The sequence below is a fragment of the Astatotilapia calliptera genome, chromosome 18 (genome assembly GCF_964374335.1).
Source record: "Astatotilapia calliptera chromosome 18, fAstCal68.1, whole genome shotgun sequence".
Lineage (NCBI taxonomy): Eukaryota > Metazoa > Chordata > Actinopteri > Cichliformes > Cichlidae > Astatotilapia > Astatotilapia calliptera.
In genome coordinates this window covers 1,977,889-2,002,124 of record NC_137439.1, presented here as the reverse complement: position 1 = coordinate 2,002,124, position 24,236 = coordinate 1,977,889, and the positions used below count along the sequence as shown (strand labels likewise).

General features: G+C 44.9%; 1 protein-coding gene across 22 annotated transcripts in view; it reads left to right on the top strand.

Moving 5' to 3' along the window:
* dlg1b (discs large MAGUK scaffold protein 1b) overlaps window positions 1-24,236 on the top strand; it is a 101,099-nt gene that overhangs the window by 15,350 nt on the left and 61,513 nt on the right. For 12 of the 22 annotated variants that reach the window (XM_080292360.1, XM_026149163.2, XM_080292355.1 and 9 more), the window contains exon 3: window positions 7,884-8,047. In XM_080292360.1, coding sequence (XP_080148486.1) covers window positions 7,884-8,047 — 164 coding nt within the window. Of the gene's footprint in view, window positions 1-7,883; window positions 8,048-12,504; window positions 12,577-24,236 lie in introns of all 22 variants that reach the window. The other 10 variants (XM_080292347.1, XM_026149166.2, XM_080292346.1 and 7 more) reach the window with 1 other exon arrangement.

Genomic DNA, 24,236 nt, shown 5'->3' with positions numbered 1-24,236 from the left:
GCTGTGGAGCCATTTGTGGGAGTATTTTAAGTAGCTATACAGCAACACAACCGTTATAGCCCAAATTTTGATAATATGTCTGCATTAAGTCTATAATAACTACATAAATTGCAAGAAAGAGCAATAAACTACAGACAATTTAAAATCTTTTTTTTTTGTTTTGGTTTTTTTACACATATATTTCTATTTAGAGAAATTTTATCCCTCAAAACTGTAAATACAAAAAAGTTGCACAAAATAGTTTCTAACAACAGCAAGTTTATTTTGAGTGTTTTCATAGTTTTATTTTTGAGATACACCAATTTTTATAGACTGCAGGAAAAATAAATATTATAATGCAAATTTGCCAAAAAACAGCAACACAAATAAACTATTTCCAGCAGCGCAATGTGAGTTCTAAGCATCCCAGAAAATCATGAAGTCAACATGAGTTTTAAAAACACCAGTACAGGCTTATTAGGCCTCGAAGGTTAAAAAAACTGCGTCACTTCCGGTTCAGCCAGGTCATGGCGGACATGGGATAGTTCGGGCTGACGTCTGTTCCAACATAGGAAATGTTTTGAACAGCTGATCGGATCAGCAAAGCGTGTTTCTGGAGTATTATGTTTTTGTTGCTAGAAGGGCTTTTTATGCTGTTTTTACAAAACTATATGTGGAAGGAAACCGTGACCGAGGACAAGCTGATGGCATAAGATGTAAGTACAACTCCTCCGGTTTCATATGCAACAAAATTTATTGCACTAGCTTACGTGGTTGCAGAGCTACCGGGATTTAAAAATAGTTACACAAAACGGAGCGTGCTGCTCCGACCGGCTTTAAAGGGTTAATGTCGGTTTGCTTTCATCTTTGCATTGATGATATTTTAGGTTCCCTCCAGGAAAAAGTGTTTATACGTTTGGTTTGATGTGCTGCTGTTTGTTAGCAGGAATAATGGAAACGATCGGACTCATTGATCCGGGAATGTTTGGACAGATTGTGCCGTAGCAGGATTTGGCAACATCGGAGACCTGGTGTCCTCGCAGATGCAAAACAGCCTGAAATACGAAATGTTTGTACAACTTTGAGTGAATGTGGAGCTGCTGAGCTGCTCCCGATCGCGTCGTTAGAAACACAGAGGAAACGTTTGCATCACCTCTCAGTTTATTGTGTGATAATTCTGCCCCTCCTTTTTTAAAGCCGTGAGGACCACACACTGAACACAGGAAATCTCCACGTCTTCATCTCCTCACACAGCTGCACATTTAACGTGTACGGTCACGTCTGTGAGTGCGTGAGTTTGTCCAAACCACGCCTTTATCGAAACCAGCTCGAGTCTGCTGATGTTTCTCAGCAGTCCGTTTGCAGGACCAGGTCTGCCTCAAGGATCCAGGCTCCTCTGATTGTGGTTGTTGTTGTTTGTGATTTGGGGAATAATTATGATGATGACGATGATGATGAAGCTTTATTTGTCACTTGCAGTTTGCTGCAGTGAAATCGGACCTCTTCAAACCAAACGTACATCACACAAACATCACGTCGGGTAGACGGGTCAGAACAGGTAGCATCAAGAAACACAATGAAATGTTCAACACAACAAATTCTGACTAAAGCTGTGATAATTCAGCAGGTTTAAGAGGCCTCGGGCTGCACAGAGACGTGGGAATAACACGGCGCCGGCTTCTGAAGACGTGACGATATGTTGAGTCAGATCAGTTTTAAGTGAAGCTTTTGATGTTGCATTTATAATCTGGACCTCTGCGATCCTCCCGACGTCACTCACAGAGGCCGCGGTCAGCGAGTCAGAGTTCATGGGATGAAGCACACGAACACCCAACGACGTTATTCGGAGCATCGTTTTGAAACATGAATCTGATTATTTCTCCTCAAACTCGAGCCCAGTTTCATCCTCTGGAAGCTGAGTGTTGTCGTTCCACTTGTAGCTGCACCGTGGTCACGAGGCAGCGCTCTTATTCTGAAACTACAGGAAGGTGTTTGTGAAATGTGAGTGTGGAGGTGCGTTTCTGTGTGCGATGGGAGAATCGAGTAGACGCACAGATTCACATCACGATGTACAAACATGCTCGCAGTGTCATGTTCAGGCTTGTGAAACAGGTTGTTGTGGGTCGTTTTAAGAGTCGTGGTGTCGTTCCTGCAATCAGGAAACTTTTATGTGGCGTGTTTACTGTGTGTGGAACAGCTGAGAGACGCTCGCACACTGAACTACACGTTTGACGTGAGTCGTGTTTCACACACGTCCTCACACGTGCACGGCTTTGACTTTCAGCTGAGCAGCAAACCTGTTTGTTAGGCAGATGTGTGACACATTAAAGGAAAAACACCTGCCCACTCCACTGACACTGAGTGTTCATATCACAGACAGGCTCAAACCCCAAAATGTTTGTATGTTTATCAGTAAACACGAGCGGCTGCAGGGAGAACAAAGGGACTTCTCATGACGTTAAAGGTGAAACACATACGAGTGAGTTTTCAGGAGCACCTGAGACAAACAGTTTGACTCCAGCGATCAGTCGTCGTCAGTATTTCATCAGGTTGATCTAATGTTTATTTTCTCGTGTTTCTCTTTCTGCTGTGACAAAGCTGACCCTGCATCGACTCTAAATCTCTCTGTGACTGCATGTTGGTCTGCGGCTGTTTCCGGGCTCAGTGAGATTCATAAACCTGGAGATGGTTTAAAGCGCAGCTTTGGCGAGAAGGTTGCGAGGAAGGCGAGCGATGCCGTGACCAACAGCGGCGGCTGAGAGACTCGTGTAAACGTTTCCTTTGTTCTTCGTCGTTTTCAAAAAGACTTTCCAGCGTTCTGCTTTTGTTTGTAGTCGTCGGTGGGATTTAGATTAATCCGCGTCTGATCTGCACTGCTGACCTCTGCGAGCTCTGGGTGTGGCCAGTTCATGCCGCTGCAGTGTGGTCGTGCTGATGGCGACTGCAGTCTAAACAGGCGTGGTCTTTTCTTAGAGCGGACAACAGATGCTGCTGTGTCCGACTCGCTCTAACTGGCTAATGTGATCACAGTCACTGGGCCAGTTATCTGTCAGCTGGTTTTAATTAAATCCCAGTCCTGCAGGTCAGAAACGAGAGCTGAAGACGTCTGAGGAAACGTCCCACTGTGGAAATCTCAGACCTGTGGATTATGCACCGTGTACACGATTTATTAAACCTGATTAATAGATCAGTTTTTGCATTTAGGCCGATGATGTGCTGCTCTGCTTCCCAGTCACCCAGAGTTCCTCTGCCGTCCTGCAGCCGTCGAGCATTTTGGTCTCGGTCAATAATTAAATGTGGAGAGAAAGTCTCGGGTAAAAACAAAACTAAGCATCATCTTTGTGGTTAAGCTGCTCGGGTTTGAAAAGTTTCATGTTTGACTGAAATCAGGGAGTCTCTGCTGTGTTTTACTCTTTTATTTAAAGTAATGATTTGGTGTTTAAATTCTGAACCTTTCTTTGATTCCTGCTTTTAAAAAATCCCAGATTGCTGCCGTGTTTCCAGCTTCAGGGTCTCTGCGGTTCCTTCGTCTTGCAGACTGTTTGACAGCCTCTGCGGTCACAGCAGAGGCTGTCAAACAGAAAGCTCTAAGTTGGGAAGCAGCTCGCTGGTTTCACTGTAAAACGATCTCCGAGTCTCCCACAATTCCACAGAGGTCTCTCTGTTATTGGGCATCAATTCAGCGCCGTGTTTAAGGTCGTCCCCCGAGGACAGACGGACTGACAGCAGGGAAACCAGCGCTCTCACGGTCAGGTGACCCCGGATCCTTTCATTTACTCGGGCTCAGTTTGCACTGCTTAAGTTTAAAGAATAAAAAAGCTGCATTAAACCCTTCAGTGAAAGAAGCAGCTTAAGCTGGTTTGAAGTGCAGGTCAGTGTGTGCTCTCGATTAGACCTGTTAGTCTCCTCAGTTTAACAGTTTGGTTCATTTACAGAAGTCTGGAAACTAAATACTCAGTGAACATCCGTGTATTCAGTGACGTGACCTCGATTACTTCTGGCTGTTAAATTGTCGCACGCTCTCCACCACTTTGTTGGACTATATAAACCAGCTCTTCTCCTGCTGTGTGCGTTTGCTTCCACTAACCTCTGCCCACCAAAGCCATGTTCACCAGAGAAGTCTTTGAAAGAGTCCCGAAGGTAAATATTTGGTGTTTGGAGCATAACTGTCAGGAAAAAGTGTTTTAAAACCATTTTTGAGACATAATCAGAAACTTTTAAAAGAATTTTCCCTGAAAATCTGATCAGTGACTGCACATGCTGTTTACATCCCGGCACCAATGAAATTAAAGTTGCTGAGTGTGTGCTGCATGTCACAGCCTCTAGGGGGCGCTGGCTGGGAAAACAAAAGCAGACTTGACATTGAGCATCATTTCTGGTTTTTATTTCTCGTCATTCGTCTCCACATTTCATCGTTTAATCCTCTAGCCTGCTCATGGTGACCTCCACCTCCCTGTAATCCAACTTTGTCTTTCTATCTGTGTCTGTATTTGTTTAAATCTACGCTTTGTGCAGCATCTGGTCTCTGCAGGAGGAACTGCAACATGCTGCACACAGTGATGCAGGCCGGCGTTAAAATGTTATGATATCCTTCACTTTGTCGTCTTTAAAGGAACGGTCAGTAAATGTTATTTAGGTTAATAGAAAAAGTGAGTATGCTCATAAAAACAGATGCAACAGCATGTAGTTAAATCTGCCATTAAACTAATGCATCCACTAACAACTTATAATGAATCTGTTAAAAACACCGTCATGTTCCTCAGTCAGACTGGAGTACCTCAGCCTGGAGGAACACAGTGCTACGGCCTCTCCCAGAGGAAAGAAAGCTGGATTTTTATCAGCCGGCAGTCTGCTGACATCGACTGGTGGAGGTTTTATCCTCTAACTTTAACTTCTCTCATTTCCAGCTCATGATTTTGATTCTTGAACTTGAGCTTTGCATGATTTTTTCCGCTAAGAATAATCCTTCTTTGTCTCAGTTCATTCCTCCTCCGACTGAAACAAGCTCCCTCTGCTCCACTCTGTGAGGAGGTGCACATCTGCTGCACTCTTCAGGATTATTTCACTCATCAATAACTTCTGTGTATTGGTCTGTTATCTTGTAACGATGTAACCTACCCCGCTGTTGATGCCGGTGTGTGGTGGTCGCGTCCTGGTGGTTTAGAAACAAACCAAACGCTGCAGCTTCGTCCCTCTGGCGTCCTCGCTGTTTGTCGTGGTTTCCTCACATCCTTTCTGATAGTTCCCAAGAATTACTGAGCAGGCCCGTCACAGGCGCTGCGTTGAGACGACGTGTAGTTACTCTTCCAGGGAGGTGTCGGCCTGCGGCTAATGACGTGTCCGCAGCGTGGATTTATCACAGAGTGTCAATCGCACAGCTTATGACTGTGCGGCTCAGTATCAGCAGATATCCAAAGCTAAAGTGTCTGTACGCTAGCTGAGCTTAAAGTCTGGATGGATCTCCACCGTCAAGTCTTTCACTAAGTGCCAAAGGTGTCACTGGTAAAACAGTCAGTGGGCTTCACCCTGTGGGGTCATGAGTGTGGGAGCCTGATGGGATCCAGCTGCTGCTGAGACTCTTCAGTTCGGGGCCAGGATGCTGCAGACGAACAGAGTTCACACAGTTGTGGAAACAAAGAGGCGACTTTGTATTTTTAGTTCTTGCATCAGCTTCTGCGCTGATATCTGAGGCTATTTTCAGTCATCAAAGGCTTTTACAGAAGCTGCAGTCAGAGAAAATCACAGCGCTCTCCTGCACTGATGTTGGCTCCATGTTGTTCTCAGTCATGTGACCGACCGGCCCACGAAGCACACCTGATGATAAATGTGATAATTCAGCCCGGTTCAGGGTGAGTCTGCAGGTTAGAGACGTTGCAGCTCCACGTGGCACTGCTGGTAGCCATGGTAGAGGCTTTTATTGTGAAAGAGCAGAGCATAGGAAGCCCCTGAGTGCTCAGAAAGAACGTAGTTTAGTTTGGACTGTTACAAAGCAGATAACACCGTCATTAAAAGCTGCAGAGGCAAAGAGCCCAGAGGCTGAGAAAACAGTGGGCAGGTTGAAAGAATAAAAGTTTTGATGTTTGTCTGTGAAAAGCAGTCGTGTTTCTTTGTGCTGGGAAAGCAGAGAAAGGTCTGTGGGGGTGGGTCAGGATGCAGGTGGGTTGCAGTGGGTAAGATGGCGAGCAGAGCTGGAAGTTTGAAGGTGATCCGCTGCCTGTCGACAGGCGACGGTCTGCAGAGGTGGAGCCGGAGCAGCTTTTATTTGATTGGTTCGGATTGTAAATGTGGACCCAATGAAAGTTTCCAGTGGGTGTAAAAGTAGGAGACTTTATGGCGGAGCGGCTTTTTGTTTTATTTATAGCACTCGATGTGCCAAAGCTCCAAAATAGAGGCTGTAAAGCCTCCAGGAGCCCGGAGGATGTTTGGGATTACTCATTAGTCATGATTCTGCTTCCTCGGATCGATCCAGGCGCTGCACTCGTTTTACATTTTTACTGAGCTCGGTACTTTCTGAGGTCGTTAGAAATCTGTGTGGAAAGGGTTAACAGGCAGCGAGACGCCGCTGCGGGCTGACGGCGGGGAGTGCCAGAGATTTAAAGGCCAGTGGTCATCCCGAGGAGCTGTTGAAGTGGTGATCTGACGGTTTAGGGGGAAACATCTGTGCCGGCTGGGCGGTCAGCTGCCACGGCGAGCCAAAGAAAGCCCGCTTATTTTAGATCCGCTCGCTGTGAGCGCGTTTCGGGATGTAAAAAAAGCTCGCTGGATGCGGCTGCCAGGGCGAAGCTTTTTATAATAACAGCCTACTGTAAACATCTGAACGTGGAGTCATGATATCAATCACGCCGTCAGTCGCTGTTAGTCCCTCGCTGCAGCAGTTTGACCTGCTGAGCTCAAACCGAGGCGGTCAAAGCTTCATTATTTGAGCGACGTGCTTCAGCTTGTGGCCTCATCAGGAACGTCTGCATATAATAAAACAACCAATCATAAGCATCCATACAGTGTGGCAGAAGCATGTACGGCTGAGTATGATAGCTCAGGTTAAAGTCAGCCATCGTCCCTGGAGACGATTCATAGTTCTTTAAAAACAGGACAGACCTGCTCGAACACTCACAGAGATGCAGGTGCTTTATTTTGAAAAGCTCTGCTTTAAAACTCCTGATCTGTCTGATTCTTTTACTCCTGCTTTAACAGTGAAATGAGTCACTGTGCAGGAAGATTTCCATCTGAGATTCAGTGTTTTTTGTTTGCTTTATTCTTCATTTCTCTGAATGTGACAGGTGTGTATCAGGTGACTCACCTGTGGAAACCTGATCCTGACCTATAAATGAAAGCGTGAGCAGCATTTCTTTAATCTGTTTTAAAAGTTTTTAATGACAGAGGAAAACCTCAAAACGTGTCACGTGCTGTACTTTTACTGAACGTTAATGTCGGCCTGATGAAGCCGTTTCCTGTGTGTCGCCTCCGCCTCGAACAAAACCCGCGGTCGTGACCCCGACGAGTGTCAGGTCGGTGTTTGTCCTCCACTCTGGCCTCCCTCGCCTGCTCCGTGAGCTCTGAGCTCAGCGAATTAGATTTTTAAGTGAAGAAATACTCAAATCTAAAATGTTTTATGAGACGGGAACCTTTCACTTCTTATCAAAGCTTTTATTGTGAAAAATTAGTAATGGAAACTGATCAGATTTCAGCTTAATTCTGATTAAATAAAATATATTTCTACTCTAATTACACCTGCGACCTGCGCCAGGGAGAGCAAAGGACGTGCAAGCTGTTAGACAGGAAATGACAAAATAGACGGAGCCTTCAAAATAAGAGCGAGGGAGGAGTCTACCAGTCAAAGACAAATAAAATAAATGAAGCTGAAAACGACTCCATTACCAATTGCGTGTCTCTCTGTGTCCTCGCAGATATCCAGGAGTTTTACGAAGTGACCTTATTGGACAGTCAGAGATGGGTGGAGTCTTCCAAGGGGGCGGACCCCATGGCGCCCGTCAACCTATGGGACTTCTCCAGCCTTCAAAGTACAACGGTGACCTCGGACACGCTGCCCAGCCTTAGCACCAGCATCGAGGTAAGAACTCCAGCTGCTGACAGCTGCCGCTCCGCCTGTCAGGACAGGAAGTGCCACCAACACTCGGGTTCTTTTTCCTGCTTCCTGCTGCTCTGTAGCAGAGACGCCGACCGTTGGTTAAAAATAGAAAACGGTAAAAATAGATCAAACCTTTCAGACCTCGCAGGATGAAAAATGAAGCTGCATTTGATTTGCAAAGCAGCTCGATGGACAAACTGACGCCATCTGTTCCCCGCTCGCACTAAACGAGGAAAAGCAGGATTCCCGCCAGCGCCGGCTCCTCGACGGGTACAAACGGGTCGAACTCCTGGTCACAGCGTGTTTGGTTTGATTAGTTTGGGCTGATGAGCAACTCGTTTCACTGCAGCAATAATATTTCTGCTTGGAGCCTCATTAAGTGTCGGTTTTCTTCCTTCAAAAGAAAATTCACAAAAACTGTGATGAGACTGTTTTATCCAGAACGTTAAAATTACAGGAGCTGAAATACAGTTTTGTGCTTCTGATTTCCAAAACCCTGAAACACATAAATGCATCTTTAGCTCACGCTACGCTGAGCGGTTGTGGTCGGTCGTCTCCTAAAGGCCAAGAAAACCCCTCAGTCAGTGTGTGGATGCCATCTGTTATCACTCCTCCTGCTCTTATTTTGAAATAAGAGCTGGATCTTCCTGTCTTGTTTACCAGTTACAGCAGCCATGTCTTGGTATTTCCTGGCAGTGACAGAAACAGTCATCACTCATACATGAGAGATTTAAAAATAGAGAATGACACGGTGGTGTTTAGGCGTTCGTAACTGGAGAAGCCAAAATGAAACCTTTTCTTTCCTGTTTACTTTTCTGGGCTTTTTTAAAATATAGACGTAACCACAGTGATGTCACCCTTTGGTTTTGTCCTCAGTCTTAGCAGTTTGGCTGCCACCATGTTGGTTTGTTTGGAGCCAGTAGTGAACATGTAGGTACTTAAATGCTCAGTTATCTGGTAATGCTAGCAAGCATGCATTCAGAGACATGGAGTGGTGCTAATTAATGCTAACATCCAATTTAAATTGTTACATTTCATTAAATCTGGAAGTCAGACTTCTTGGACGGTCTGTTAGTGCCGTAACCTCACTGTTGGTCAGATGATGTCATTAAAACAGTCCAGAATACCAGCTCAAGCCTGGGAGCCAGCTAGCAGCTACAACCACCTGTGTCGCCATTCACCTGTCAAAGAGGCCACGCCCCTGAAACTACAAACTGTAAACCCTTAAACGGCTCTGGAGACCAAAGCGGTTTCCGTATCCGGCTGTGAACTTTTTATTTAAAAAGTCTGTGGGAACTCACTCGCTGCCGGAGCCTCTGGTGGACATTGGAGGAACTGCAGGTTTTCTTTTGATCATGAATTAAATGTTTACTTAATTTTTCATGTTTCAAATGAACTTTTAGTAATTATGTTCTGCAGAATTCGTTCGGCAGCACTTTCCTAGTTTGTGCTGTTTTTAACATTTGGCATTTCTTCTTAGCTGCTCTCACATGTTAACTAAAAACATGTAATCACTGCGCCATCTGGTGGTACAAATTGGTATTGAACAAAATGAAAGTCGCGATTCAGCCTGAGCTTCTGTTTCATGCTGTGCACAGGTGTGTTGGACATAAATCTGGAGCGGCGTTTCTTCACCTTGAGTTTAAATGATGTGAAAACAGAAACTCTACCAAAGTGCTTTTAAATGTTTGACTGGGTCTGATTTTCAGCCATGAGAGCAACTGTTCAGTTTCTCTCGTCTGTACGTGACCGTGCGCCTCCGCAGCAGCTTTGAGCTAAAACACGACGTTTGTGTTGGAGGACACGATGGCGTCAGATGTCCTTCACTAGTCCACAGGACAGTGATGATGATGAAGAAGATTTAGATCAGCAGCCTGAGGAAGAACAAACTTCATGAGTTGTGCAGTTAAAGCGAGGAAAGTGAAAATGAGACGAGTGATGTTTCCTTCTGCAACGACAGTCAAGCGTGTGAGCGCTCGTGGAGCTCATCCAAAGTTATTAAAGGCGGAGCTGCTGGTTTCATCGTGTGTGTGTGTGTGTGTGTGTGTGTGTGTGTGTGTGTGTGTGTGTGTGGGCGCGTGTGTTCCACTCGCTGAGGTTGTGTTTAACCTCAGGTGTGGTTTTGTGCTTCTGACTTCCTGATGACATGTTTGAGGGGCCGTGTGTGTGTGTGTGTGTGTGTGAAGGGAAAGCAAAGATCAACTGTTTCCCTCCACCTGATTTTTATCTAAACTGTCATCAGTTACACTTCATCACCATCTGGCAGTTTGGTTACGTCAGTAATTTATTGATTGTTTGGTTATAAAACGACCAGAAAACATTAAAACTGATCCCTCGTTAGTCCCTGAATCAAAGCGAACGCATTAATGTTCGAAAATCCAAACGACGTTCAGTTTCAGGGAAAAAACAAACGATTGTTGTTGTCTGATGTTTTTAAACACGCATCTCAACAAGAAAACAAACAGAAATAATGTTGAACATCAAACTGTTATTGATTGGAAATCCACAGATTTAAGTTACACTTTCTATAATATAAGAAGAACAAATCTCCTCCAGTTTCCAGTTTTGTGCTGATCTGATGTAAACCTTTGTGAGGACGTTTAAACTTCTCACTTGAAAAACAGTCCGAGGTCACCGACGCTGAGATTTCACTCTCGTGTTGATCTCACAGTTGATCAAAGACATCATTGATCAGTTTATTATTGGAGTTATTTTACCTGCAGAATGAATCTGTGTGTGTGCAGACCTGCTGCTCAACCCTCAAACTACAACTTGGTTTATTCCAGATGTTGTGAAGTTCCAGAGTCAATGCAGCACATCAACAGTCTGTAACAAACATCAGAAATACAACAGAGCAGCTCGATAAAATGTAACGTCACAGAACAGAAGATAAAATCGCACAAAACCAAATCAAATGGGACAAAAAGTCAAATAAAATAAAGACTCGCTGAAAGTAGAACTCATGGAAAATGTTCAGTTTAGTAGAAAAAGTGACTCTGCAGGTAAAACGGGGGAAAAAGACAGAGTGAAAGTGGTGACTGATGTTTTAGTTTTCTGACGTCTTATAATTTGAAACAATCGATTGATTATTGGTAAAAGTGAGAGATTAATGCCAGCGATCTCCATCAGTCTGCACGCTTCACATGCTTTTAAAGTTATTTTCAGTAAAGTTTCTGTTTTCTCTTCCTGAAAAACGAGAGCAGAGGCGGCAGGTTGTTTGTTTGGTGCTTTAAATCCTGAGACCTCGGTGTTTGTGCGTCTGCGGCACAAACACGTCTCCAAGATGTGATTCGCGACGTTGTGGTGAACGCCAACATGTGAAACGTGAAAGCCGGCGATTCTGTTAGTGAAACGAAAACGGAGCAGTCTGCCTCCTCTGCTTCTTTCATTCGCTCTAATCCCGTGTTTTCATAATAGCAGATGGGATCAGCCAGAAATTGGAGTATAATCCAGAAAATGTTATTTTGTGTCTTTGTATGAGATTGTTTTTTTGGGAGGGGGTTAAAGCTAAAGTCTGCAGAGGTTGCCGTGGCAAACAGCTGGAGTCTGGATGTAATGCATCATTATTCCTGTGCTGTGCACTCGGGCAGGTGGACGGAGACGTTCATCCGCTCGCGGCTGGCCTGAGGTTAGCGTTCAGGGTTGCGGGGCAGCTGATGCACGCTCAGGATTTACTCTGACGCTCGCTATGTGAGTGAGCGGCACATCCAGGTTAAGTGGAGGTTACGGTTCTCATCCGATGGAGCTGGCCAACCGTTCCTCTCTTCAGGCAAAGCTAAGCCTGCACTTCCTGAGTGAGGCATCGGGCTTCTCGCTTTGAGGAAGACAAAGGAAAATGTCTGAATTTAAAAATGACACGAGAAGCTTCTCCAGAACGTCTTTCACCTGCTTGTCTGTTTGCTCCCGCCTGATCCAGTCCGTTTGTTGTGTGAGGAGCTTTTCCAGAGCCGGACTGAGCTCGTTCATCCTGGTTTTTCAGTCCTGTGCTTTCAGCTGTCCAGGACCCGGGTTTGGGTCACATGGGTGTAAAGGTGAGCTGGTTGTTTGACCAGGCGATCAGTACTCCATCTGTATCCTCTGGAGCCAATAAACTGGCTCCTTATTTTCAGAACAGGTCGAACGTGACAGCCATAATGACCCCGGGAGTTTTCTGCCAGCCACCATAACACGTTGCTGCAGGTGGGGACTCGTGTCAGTGAGAGCACAGCTGGTTGGGTTTCAGTCCTTTGCAGATGCATGAACGGAGGCAAACATGCGTCAGTGTGAGGTGGACATATTTCAGCAGTCAGAGATGGAGGGCGGGACTTACGCATCATGTTTAGATCGGAGCACAAACCTGACGTTGGCTGAGATGTTTCAACCTGCTGTGTTGTTTGATTGAATGCTTTTCTTCTTCTTTCCTCTTTTTCCCAACTGTAAATGCTCATGCTCCCCCGTAGGACTCCCCCCTCCTAAACGAAATCCTCCACACGTTGGCGCAGGCCAAGCGCCCGCCTGGCCGTGACGGACAAGTAAGTACTGCCTGCTGTTGGTGGGAGGGGCTGTCGGTGTCGTCCACCTTCGCCGCATGTCCCATCCAGTCCTCGTGTGCTTTTTTTGGGCCATCGGAGGGGTGGGGGTCAGGGGTCAGGGGTCAGGTTCGCCCAGACGGCCTCAACGTGTCGCTTTGAGTCGTTCTGATCTGAGTTTGGATGAAAGTGGAACCAGAGCTGAAGTCTGAGGGTTGTTTTTAACACTGATCAATAAAACAAACTCGCAGCTCTCACCGAGGAGCCGTGGCTTCATGGTCGGCGTGTGAGCTGAACTCTGACCTGACGCTGTGCTCCTCCAGTTTTCATCCTCCATCTTCACGTCTGGTCTCAGTGTTTAAATATTTCTGTCAGCAGGAACGCGGCGGCACGTCGAGGCTGTCTGTGCTGTGTTCAGGGGTCGTGGGTTCATCGTGCTTCATTCGTTTTGGTTCATGTTGTCGGGTCTGAACGGTACACCTCCGGTCCTCAGAGCTGCACACACACACACACTAACACACAGCTGTCACTGATGTGGTAAAAACTTTATTAACTGATTTACACGAACGACTTTTCGTTGAGTGAGTCTTCAGTCGTTTAGAGTTTACGCATCGAATCAGGTGTGACGAGCTTTTCTTTTCACGCTGTGACCATAAATGGAAAACGAGACACCATGTTTCACATGAAAACATCACAGCTAGCTAATAGATGCATGTGAGCTGTTATTCTGCAGTTATGAGCTTTGAGAACAGTTGGTGCTCAAAGGCTTCACTTTACTGGAACAACAAACCTAAAATGTAACCAGTGTTTCCAAAACAAGCTGTAAATCAAAGTTAAAGTGATATTAAAATCATTTAAAGTGTTAAACGTGGATTAAAACTGGCCGAGGGTCTCAAACTGAAGCCAGATGAAATAGATTCATTTACCCACAGCACAATAGAAACACAGTAGATTTAATAGAGCTGTTCACAGCAGCAGTAAATGTGTTTAAGAACATTTTACTGATGCTTTTAATCTCTTTAAATGATGCAGATTAAAAATTCACTTTAAGCTCAGGATACGGCAGCAGAAGTTTGTTCGTTAGCGCCGTGCAGATGTTAGTTCCTGATTTCAGCTCTGCAGCACGGTTTCATTTACATTCAAGTCCAAATGAGTCTGAAATTGAAGTGAAACTCTTCGATCAGTTCATGTTTATTGTTTTTGATTGAATTTCACTTCCTTATTTTATCCAAACTGAGCAAATAGACGTTCAAACTTCACTCAATTCATGTCAGCATGTCTCAGATATCAGCTGATAAAAAGTAGTGTTTGAAATGGGTCAACTTTACATTTTGAGCTGTTAGTGAGAGAGTCTGTTAAAAAACACCGGGTATGACCCTGCAGCCAGGCTGAGAGCCTGCCTGCTCCTGACCCCTGAGTCTGCATGTGTGGAGCTTTTATTGTGAAGGAGCCTTGCGAGGCCTCCCCCGGACAGACTGGAGCTGTACTGGCGTTCAGCACCTTCGTGGTGGTGGTTCGTGTGGATTTCAGTTCAGGTTTCCGTGAGGCTTCGGTCCTGCGCCGCCTCTTCAGGCTCCTGTGTGTCTCGTGCTGCTTTCAAATACCATCCTCATGTGTTTCTCAGTGTTGTACGTTTCTGAGCGTCGCAGCTCGTCCGGGGGACTTTCTGACCTCACATTGCTGTGACCCACTTATGCAAAATCTACCTGCGAAGCTTCGTCCATAAGCAAACATTATTCACCACAAGGCAGCAGCGGCTCAGAGCCTCGGCCTGGAAAGAGTTAATAATTCACACAACATGAAGCTGTGGTCTGAGGCTGCTGCTGCTCAGTGAGTCAAACCATCTATCAAGGCTCAGCTCCCTTTTTATCCCACATTGTTTCACTGTCGTCAGGCTGCAGGTGGAGAACACCTGCTGACAGGTGAGGCTTCTCAGCTGCAGTGGAAACAGACTGTATAAAACAGATGGACGTAGCGTCGTCACCTGTTTGTTAGTGAAGTCACTGAAGGGTACTGTATGCTCATTGGTGAATGACTTTCAGTCACAAGTTGTTAGCCAATGAGCATCTCCCTCTTTGTCTTTTTTTACAAACTCTAATGGGAACAACACAATCAACACTGTTGCGTTTAATGACACCTGAAAGCAGCGACTGAGACCATGAACTCATCAGGATCAGATGATCAGGCTGGAGGGTCAGAGGAGGCGCCACCTGCTGGACATTCAGAAGAATGCACTGGCTTCATTTTGCACAGCTGGAAACTGCATCCATCTTTTATTTACAGTCTGTAGTCGGAACCCACAGAGCCACAGCATCATCGCAGGAAGAGGCGGAGACTTGGACACGGACGAACTGTGAACGCGTCCTGTAAGATGCTCATCGACCAATTAAAAAACCTGCTGTGTACCTGGTGAGCAGGTGGTGAACAAGTAGTGTTTCAGAGGCGCTCACATCATCTCGACTTTACCTGAAATGTTTCCACAGTGCTGAAGCTGCTTGGGCAGCCGTGCAGAGAGCAGAACAACCAGCAAAGCTTTTCACTCTGACTTTAACTGATAACGCTCGTGATGTGTGACGACCACGGCGCTGTGAGCGGTTTGAGATGTGCACACCTGAGGCAGGTGCTGCTTCTCTGCAGCTTCTCTGCAGGGTTAAACTGTTCTTTTCATGTTACTGTGAAACAAAAGTCCAGTGCTAAACACAGTTGTGGGTCACAGCAGCTCGATAAAGGTTTTTTAAACTTTTCTGCAGTGAATTATCAGAAACGGGTCAAACATGCAGGCATGCTTCTCCCTGCTGCTGCGCACAGACGTTAAACTGCTGCAGCTCATTTAAACTCCGATCGATCGCTCTGATGCTCTCAGCTGCTTGGAGAACAAGTACAAAAGCACTAATAACTATTTCTCTTCAGGGCAAAAGAGCTCATCACTTTAATGTAAAGCCCGGCAAACTGTTCTGTGGAAAACGCCACTCGCATCACTTCCTGTTCTGTGTTAATGTCGAGGTGTGAAACACGCCATATGATGATGATGACACGCATGAGACGCGACGCAGCTACATGACGGATTCATGGAGCTGTGAAAGATTCCCACCTGCCAAACGCCCACGCTGCCCCATCTCCTCCTCCCCCTGCTCCTGCTGAGAGGGACACTGCTCCTCCTCCTCCACCTCCACGAGCATTTGGTGTTGAGTCATACATGTCATCAGCAGCAGTTAGCGTGTTTTCAAACCTCAAGAGGAAAAGCCGAGGCACAGTCTGACTCAGACAAGATGAGTTTGTGGTCTATTATTGAGTAGGACGTCACAGCGCTTCAGGGACACTTTAAAACACACTGATGGTTACAGCGCAGCCACCAGTCCGTAATCCAGTTAGCCGATTGATAGAAAAATTACTCATGAATCCTTTTTATGTAAAAATGTCAGACATACTGCTGTTTCAGCTGTTTGTTTAATGTAGAAAATATCAGGGAATAGTCACATATCATATCAGTCACTATTTCACATGATTATTTGAAGAAATAACTGTTTTATTCTATCAAGTTGAAATTTATCTATAATCAAGTCTTTTTAGAGTCATGTTGCACTTGTAATAAAACAGTATTATTCACTGATAAGTACAAGCTAATTTCAGCCCAGATCGTCATCTGCAGATATCATTCATGCCTGAGTGCTCAGAACCTGCCATTTAGAACCTGCAGGGGAGAAAAATAATAATTGTAATGATTTCAATCACATGACATTTACGTCATATTTGCATCAAAACTGTTTTGGTTTTGGTTAAAAGTACAATACCTGATGGCAAATGTAATTACTGAAAGGTAAAAATACTTGACTCAGTTCTTTATTACAGAATAAATTCATATTTTAATTAGTGTAAATTTATAATATGATAAATAATTAACTACATAATTTAAGCTGCTCCAAAATGTATTATTTAATGTCTTTGTTTATTTTTTTTAAGTGTTAATAAATACGCTGGTCTGCAATTACGCAATCATTACAGTACAGGTATTTAGTGTTGCATTCAGATACACTCTGAAACTATTTTTCCAGTCAAAACGCGTTTGATTGATCGGTTTAAAGTGAAAACTTGACTGGATAAAATTATATTAATAATTTCTATCTCCTGTAACCTCGCTAACAAACAATACAATACACTGGTTTTAATAGTCCCGTGTTAATCTTTTAACCTCATAACTTGGAGGGAGTGGGTTTTTTCCAAAGCGCCTGAACGCAGCTTGTGTGTGTGGAGGAGCCGGGTTCGCTGAGCGCTGCTCCTGCTGAGCTCCGGATACGGTATGAAGGAGGACCGGGGGAGGGATGAGGTGGCTCTCCGGTGAGCGCACTCTCTCTCTTGGGCAGATTTATGACCGCAGTCGGTCGGTTTGTGAGTGAATGTGAAGCATTTATGAAGAGTGGCGCCTCGCTGGAGTTCGCTCAGCAGGAAGGACGGACGGAGATGAGATGCTGATGTTCCCGGGCTTCACTCCCGGCTCGGAACGATGGACTGCATTTGTATTGTCACCACAAAGGTAACGCTTGAAGAAAGCTCATAAAATACCGACACACGCACACACTGGAGGGCGAGTTTAGTTAAGAGTGAGTCGGTGTTAAATTCGGCTTTCATTACATCATTCAAACGGCTTTTTAATTAGGTGAAAATTCACTTTTTTCAAGGGTCCGCGCCTCATTCCCGCCGTTGGTCCCCATTAAAACAGCACCGCTGATGAAGTGGTTAGTATCGATTTGTGACGATACATTTATAAAAGTGAGATTTCGACCAAAAATAGTGCTACCTCCTAATAGGTGGTATGTTGTCATTAATTGTGAGTCGATGGTCAATTCGGCTAGTATATTATAATAAAGACGACTTTTTATTCAGTAAAAAACTTACTTTTCTGAAGGGTTCGCGCCTCATTCCAGCCTGTTATACCCATTAAAGCAGCATCGCTAATGAACGGAGGTTGGTAACCGGTTTGGATGATATGAAGCGATGATTGTAGGGAAAGTAAAACCATTCATTTTACTGTATCATTGCCGAATTGAAGAAAAGTCGATGGACATATACAGCCCCAAGCCTTTTATTCTTACTCATCGGTTTCTTTTCTAAAAAATAAGGATTAGAAATAAATTTGACTTTTCCTAATGCGAGTTTGGCGTGACATTTTCTTTGCTCTTTATCTTATTGTATGGTCTTTACCTTACAATATAACACACCTTAAGGCAACAGTTGTTGTGATTTGAGGCTATATGGATTAAATTTAATTGAAATTTTCACGCCTTTGGTTTATTAAGCCTCTTCTCTTTTTAAAGTCATACTTATTTTTGGGATTCAGTTCAATCCATTTATTGATTACTGATCAGGATAGTTACCAGCTGACTGTTTTCACTTTATGCTGGCAGTGTGTGGGGTCTGACTTTGAACTGAACACAGGCTTCTTGGTGTTTTTAGAGCTGTGAATGAAATTTGAAAGCATCCGGAACATATTGACATTTTGATTGTTCATTTTTATCACATTATTAACATGTAATAATGTGACAGAGCTAATAATGCTGCGTGTGATCTGCTCTCTGCTTCCTGTGGCGTCACTGTAGTTGCTGAACGAGACAGAGCTGATTTTTGCGCTTTCACGTTTTTTTTTTTTTTCCCACACCAGTTGGAAGTCTGGAGCCGTCACCTTACTGAAGCTATTTTGAGCTCTTTGTGTTCCTGGACAGTCTGTAAGTTGTAGTTTCGTAGGTCAGGGAAAGATTGATAACTGAACATTGTCTGTTGAGATCCATGGAGCGTTTTAAATTCATTATGAGTGTTTTTAGGTGACACATGTCTACCTGTGTCCTTGAGCATCATGGTCAACCTGAAGAATCCCAGGTTTACTCCGTGATGCACTTTCTCTTTGTGTCATAGTGTTTGGTTGTTTTATCGGGTTTATAAAAGCTACTAGGGCAAAAACATTTATTCAGTTATTTATTGGTACTTTCAAACTGTAAAAAAAAAAAACCTTTATGATGTTGTTTTAAACAACAAGCATGAGTTTAAAAACCAAACGTGAACCATGACGTTCAATAACAGAACATATCGCTGCATGTATCTGGTTATGATGACGACTTCTCAACCTGTCGTGTGATTTAAGGTTTGGGTGGCCTGCAGCAGTGGTGCTGGTGTTTCCTGAAGTTCAGATTTGGCTTTTTGAGGCACTGTCAGACTTCAGCCAGTCGCCATCTTTGTGCGCTGAAGTTGCTGCTCCTATCCTGGAAGTTCAGAAATAAGTTTCAGGTTCAGCGCGTATCCATGACTTGAGCTTCTCGAGGTGAAACGGTCTAATGGGGGTTTTAAAACATCTGCTGTAAAGGTGACAGAGGACAGGAAGATGTTGTAGAAATGAGAGAGACGCCTCTAAAACCAACGATAGAGCAGAAATGAAAGCAGTAAAACAGAAGCTGAGGTTAGAACAGGAGGTCGGGTCAGTGTCCATGTTCTGTCTGTGGGAAGCGTTAAAGGAGCAACTTTGTCCTGAAAGATGAGTTTCAGTCTCTTAAATGTGTTTGCTGGGCTGAATCGTTAGTGGCTGTATGTAAACGAGGTTAACGTCCCGATGCGGCGTCTCCAGCTGGTCTGGGATCAGTGTCCCTGCAGGCCGTCATCTCTTCTCTGAAATCCCATTTCTGTGATCCGTGTCTCTCCACTGATCTGAACCCCCGCCGCCTCGTCCTTAAAAACTCCCTCCGTGTGACATTAAACTTAAAGGACATTTTTCTCCCTGCACCCGCTGAGCACTGATGACGAGTCCTCAGTGGATTTGAACCAGCAACCTCCGTGTTCCTGTTGGTTTCAGGCGTCTCCTCCCCGCACAGGAAAGGTGTCAGAGCCTCAGGTGTGTGTTTGTAGGGCAGCGCCTCGGCGTTGGCGCTATTTTCAGCTCCTTATTAACGACGAGCTGCAGCTCGGTGATTCAGCAGGACAAAGCACAGTCAGCTCGGTCTAAATACAGGAACACCAACAGATCAGCACTCGAGGAACACCTGAGGACACGGCTACAGGACGCACGCTGCCCGGGTGACTAAATATGTTACTTAAGAACCAAAACCAGCGTTTACAGTTTGAAATATGGTGAAAATTATCCACAGAGACCAAAACTGATGTGGGTTCAGCCTGTAAACATTTCAATGTAGGAACTGAGTCACTGCTGGAGCCTCCGATTGGAGGTCGGTGCTCGGATCAGAACCTGGCCGGGAGTTCAGGTCCTGGTGGCTCATCACTGATAGAAAGTTTGCTGGTTTCAGGCAGTTGTGTTTTTAGATGTTTCACGAGGACCTGTTGTTGTTCCTGGCCCCTCTTAGAGCTGCTTTGCATGATCCACAATTCAAAACAATCCTCCTTTGTCTTCCTCCAGGCCTCGATGCAGCCCCTCAGTTCATCCAGCCTGATTAGCTTTGATTAGGTTTGAACACCTAGTGGGAGTGGTGGCTGTATCCCCTCTCTGTGACATCATTCAGGTCCAAGAGTAGAAAAAACCCTGATAAACTGAGAGCTTTAGAGCAGTCTGACGCCTGATCATTGGAACACAACGTGAATGACAGGAAATGAGGAAAATAAAACATCTTTTTTGTTTATAAAGAGATGCAAAAAATGACATAAATTGATTGATGTGTATAAAATCTCTCTGCTGTGTTTCTCGCCACGCTGAAACCAGCAGTGCAGGCGCTCTCACGCAGATTCAGACACTTCCTGTCAGAAGTCTATTTATGTCGACGTCCTCACCCCCCGGAGCGAAAATTCAAGCACGAGATGATGTTTAATTTAATTATGACTCTGTGACAGGACGCGGCGTTTCAGCGTCTCCGTTACGGTGCAGTCATGTCCTGTTACTGTCCATTTCCTTGTTGATGTGAGTCTGTGCGTCCTCACAGCTCTAACACAGCACTGAACCTGTAACGAGTGTGTGGGTGGGAAAGAAGTTATCCAATCACAAATCAGCTCGTTACTGTGGGTTTAAACACGGAGTCGTCCTCACAAACGCAGAAACATTCAGAGCCGCAGTCTGCTGCAGCCGGAGGTCGGAGGTCAAATCGGCCGTCTCCACTCCTTCCAGAAAACAACCGCAGTAGCAAGGGCTGATGGGAAGGCTGATCGGCCGCTACCTGCAGAGAAGCGTAACGAGCTCGTGCTGTCGGACTGTTGATGCTTCGATCAGCAGCTCGCCGCTGCGCCTGGAAACAGCCGCCTGAATTATTGATGATGGTTACGGGCAGAGCGAGGAGAGTGAACCTGCGAGCACGAAGAGTTAGAAACATGGAATCATTCCTAGATTGACTTTTGTCTGTTGGTCGTTACCTTTGTTTTTACCTGTGTTCAACTTAAAATACTTTAATTTACTTTCATTTAAAGCTTTTTATGACCTTGATGGCATTTTGTTATTTAGGTTTTCACGAGTTTACTCGACAGTTTTCTCTGATTTGATATATACTTAATGCTTAATGTCGTCAATAACATTCATACTTTTAAAGTTTGCATTTTTAATTTATTACTTTTTTGCTAAATAATTTTAATACTAAAGTAATTTTATATTTATTTTAATAACTTTATATATCTGGTATTTTTTTATATGTAAGTTCTTTTAAAGTATAATTTCATTTTAATACTGTCTTAAGTACTTTCAGAGCCCGTATTGCAGTACTTCATGGCCCAGAGATGAACACCTGCATTGAAGCTATTAGTGATGATTATGTGCATAAACTACATCCTGAGCTGCTCGGAAACACTAAACCTTCTGACCCCAAACCTTTATCGGTAAAGCCGGTCACATGACTCTCTGCGGTCACATCTGTCGCACGGTCGTGAGATGCGGTTTATTTTCTCTTTGCTGTAGTTTGACAGGACGGCAGCAAATATCCACACAGATGTGCTGATGTTCAAGCGATGCCCGGAGGAGGAAACAAACCCTCGATGAAAGCCCTGCGACAGACTGGCGACCTGTCCAGGGTGTACCCCGCCTCTCGCCCTATGACAGCTGGGATAGGCTCCAGCACCGCCCGCGACCCTGGACAGGATAAGCGGAAGCGAATGGATAAAGTTGAGGAGTTGTAAAGTGTTTTGTCTGGTGTCAATTATATCGTCAGTTATATCGTTATCGCAAATTTTCAAATGTATATCGTGATAAATATTTTTGGTCCTATCGCCCTGCTCTACTGGTTTCACCTGTTCTGCTCTAAGCTGGTGGTGTTAACCCAGCAGATAAACCGCGCGACACGTCGTGTCGAGTCCAGCTGTGGCGGCCGAAGCTCGGCACAGGAAGCTCAACAGCTATCTCTCCCCTCGCTGTAACGGCGCTCCTGCTGTGAGTGACGTCGAGGCGCCGTGAGGAATTTTTAATGGCTGTGTTTGCACTGCAAGAGGCTGATGGGCCCTGAAGGAGGACACAAGCCGAGAGGAGCAGCCATGCAGTTTAATAAGACACACACACACACACACACACACACACACACACACACACACACACACACACACACACACACACACACACACACACACACACACACACACACACACACACACTCAGCAAGCTGCCAGCAGTCTGCAGGGAGGTGAGGAGAACAGAAGGAGAGGTTGGAGAGGAGGAGGAACAGAGAGGATGCTGGGAAGCGTGGGCAGGGCGCTGAGATGAAAACAGAGGCAGAAGACTGGCTCTCACTTCTGTTTGCTTTCTGTGCGCTCTGACCCTTGACCTCTGCTGATGATGCCATAATCGCGTGGCACCACTGGGAGTTAAATTGGCAGGTTTCTTAAGAAGCTTCTCTGTGAGTGAGTGGAAGGTTCACACTGACGCTGTTTAATAAACGAATCTTCAGGTCAACATTTTAATTTGTCTGTTGTTTCAGTCTGTGGCTGGATACCTGCAGAGCACCTGGCCTCATTCAGGACTGTGTCCAACCCTAAAAACAGCTGTGCGACACATTTATCGCAAAACTTCAAGTATAAGGTGTCATCTTTTTAAGAAAATGTGTAGCTTTCATTCTGTTACTGTTACACACTGGAGCTGATGCCTCACGCCTCCATACTGCTGCAGGGGGTTGAATAGTTTTGAAAGGCGTCTGGTAACACAGGTGTGTGTTGGCTGTTTGAGTCGGTTTCTTCTGTTGCTGTTTAACTGATCAACTTTCTGTGTGCTGACTCTAAAAACGTTTTGTGTAAAATCAGACTGTATATAACATTTGTTATGTTTAGTTGTTTATGAATCCTTACTAAGATGATATGACAGTGCCTGAAAATAATTTGCTTTATTGGCAGCTACTCGTCTTATGCTCTGCTCGACTCGGATCAGCCGATTGCTGTTTGTGACGTTGCTGACAGGGACGTTGCCCCCTGGTGGACAAACTCACAGCATTGGACTGGGAAAGGTGCAAGCTATCCACCTGTCAGTGCTGCAGGGCAGGTGGACCAAAAGTCACGAGCTTGACTGGGATCACAGCAACGAGGTGTTTGTTTTGGTTTAACCACACCACCCCTGACACCATCCGCTGGGCTGGGGCACCCAGATTCACCTCATCCTGCCAGATGTTGTTCAGGTTGTTTCAGACGTGACCTCCGCTGGTTGTGTTACTCCGGGCATCAGTGCTGACTCTACCCTCTGTCACCAAAGACAGAAGCTGGGCATTTGTGGATTTTCAGTTTAAATTCTCACTTGGTTAATGTTGTGCTATCCACCCACCATAACACTGAGCGCTAGCAGCCGCGGTGGAGCAACTCAGTCGTTTACACATAGCAATGAGTGATATCGCCTGCTTTGAATAGTGGACATAAGGTGATATCAGCTATCTGCTAAAAAGCCATTCATTCACATAACGAGACAAAAAGGCTGCAACAGCATCAGATTTTATTTTAAAAATCTATTTTTGTCAGTTTTTCTGTTCCTGTGTGAAACTTTGCTGTTTTCTCTCTGATGAACAGACGGAAGTCAAACAGATGATAAACACCCGTCATTAACTGTGACGTTTGTGGGTCGCTGTCATCCACGTCTTTTATCACTTTGATGGAAATAATCTCTATTCTTCTAATTTATTCTCACGAGTCTGCGGCACTTTCTCTGGATCTCTGTTTCTCTGCTTCAGTCGAGTTTCTGCTTCTCGTCTCCGTCGTGTTGAAGTCTTCATTAGGCTGTGGTTAAACATGCTGTTATTGTGCTTAAGAGCTTGATGCTTTGCTCTGCAGGCGTTTTTACAGCAGAGGAAGATTTCCTCCTCCTCCTCCTCCTCTCTGATCCTCTGCTCCCCCCGGGCTTCCCCCCTCTTTCCCCCTCTCCCTCCATTTGTATGCATGCTGATGGAGAATCTCTGTGGTTTCCCTGCATATTAAACCGAGCTGTCATATCTCTGCTGCGCTGAATAATAGATTTTCCCTCTTTGTTTTAGAGAGAGGGAAAGATGAAGGAATAGAGAAGGATGAAAACACAGAGAGCAGAAGGAAAAGAAATGTGCAATATGTTAACATGATTCATTTCCATTATTAAACAGATCCTTTTATAGTAGCAAAATCACAGGACAAATGTTGAATTTGGAGAGTAAATGTTTGATTAAAGCCACAGAGCTGCAGCTGTTCCCTTCATAACCACAAGAAAGGAGGAGGAAAATTAATCAAGTAATCGTTTGACTTATTTATGGCTCCAA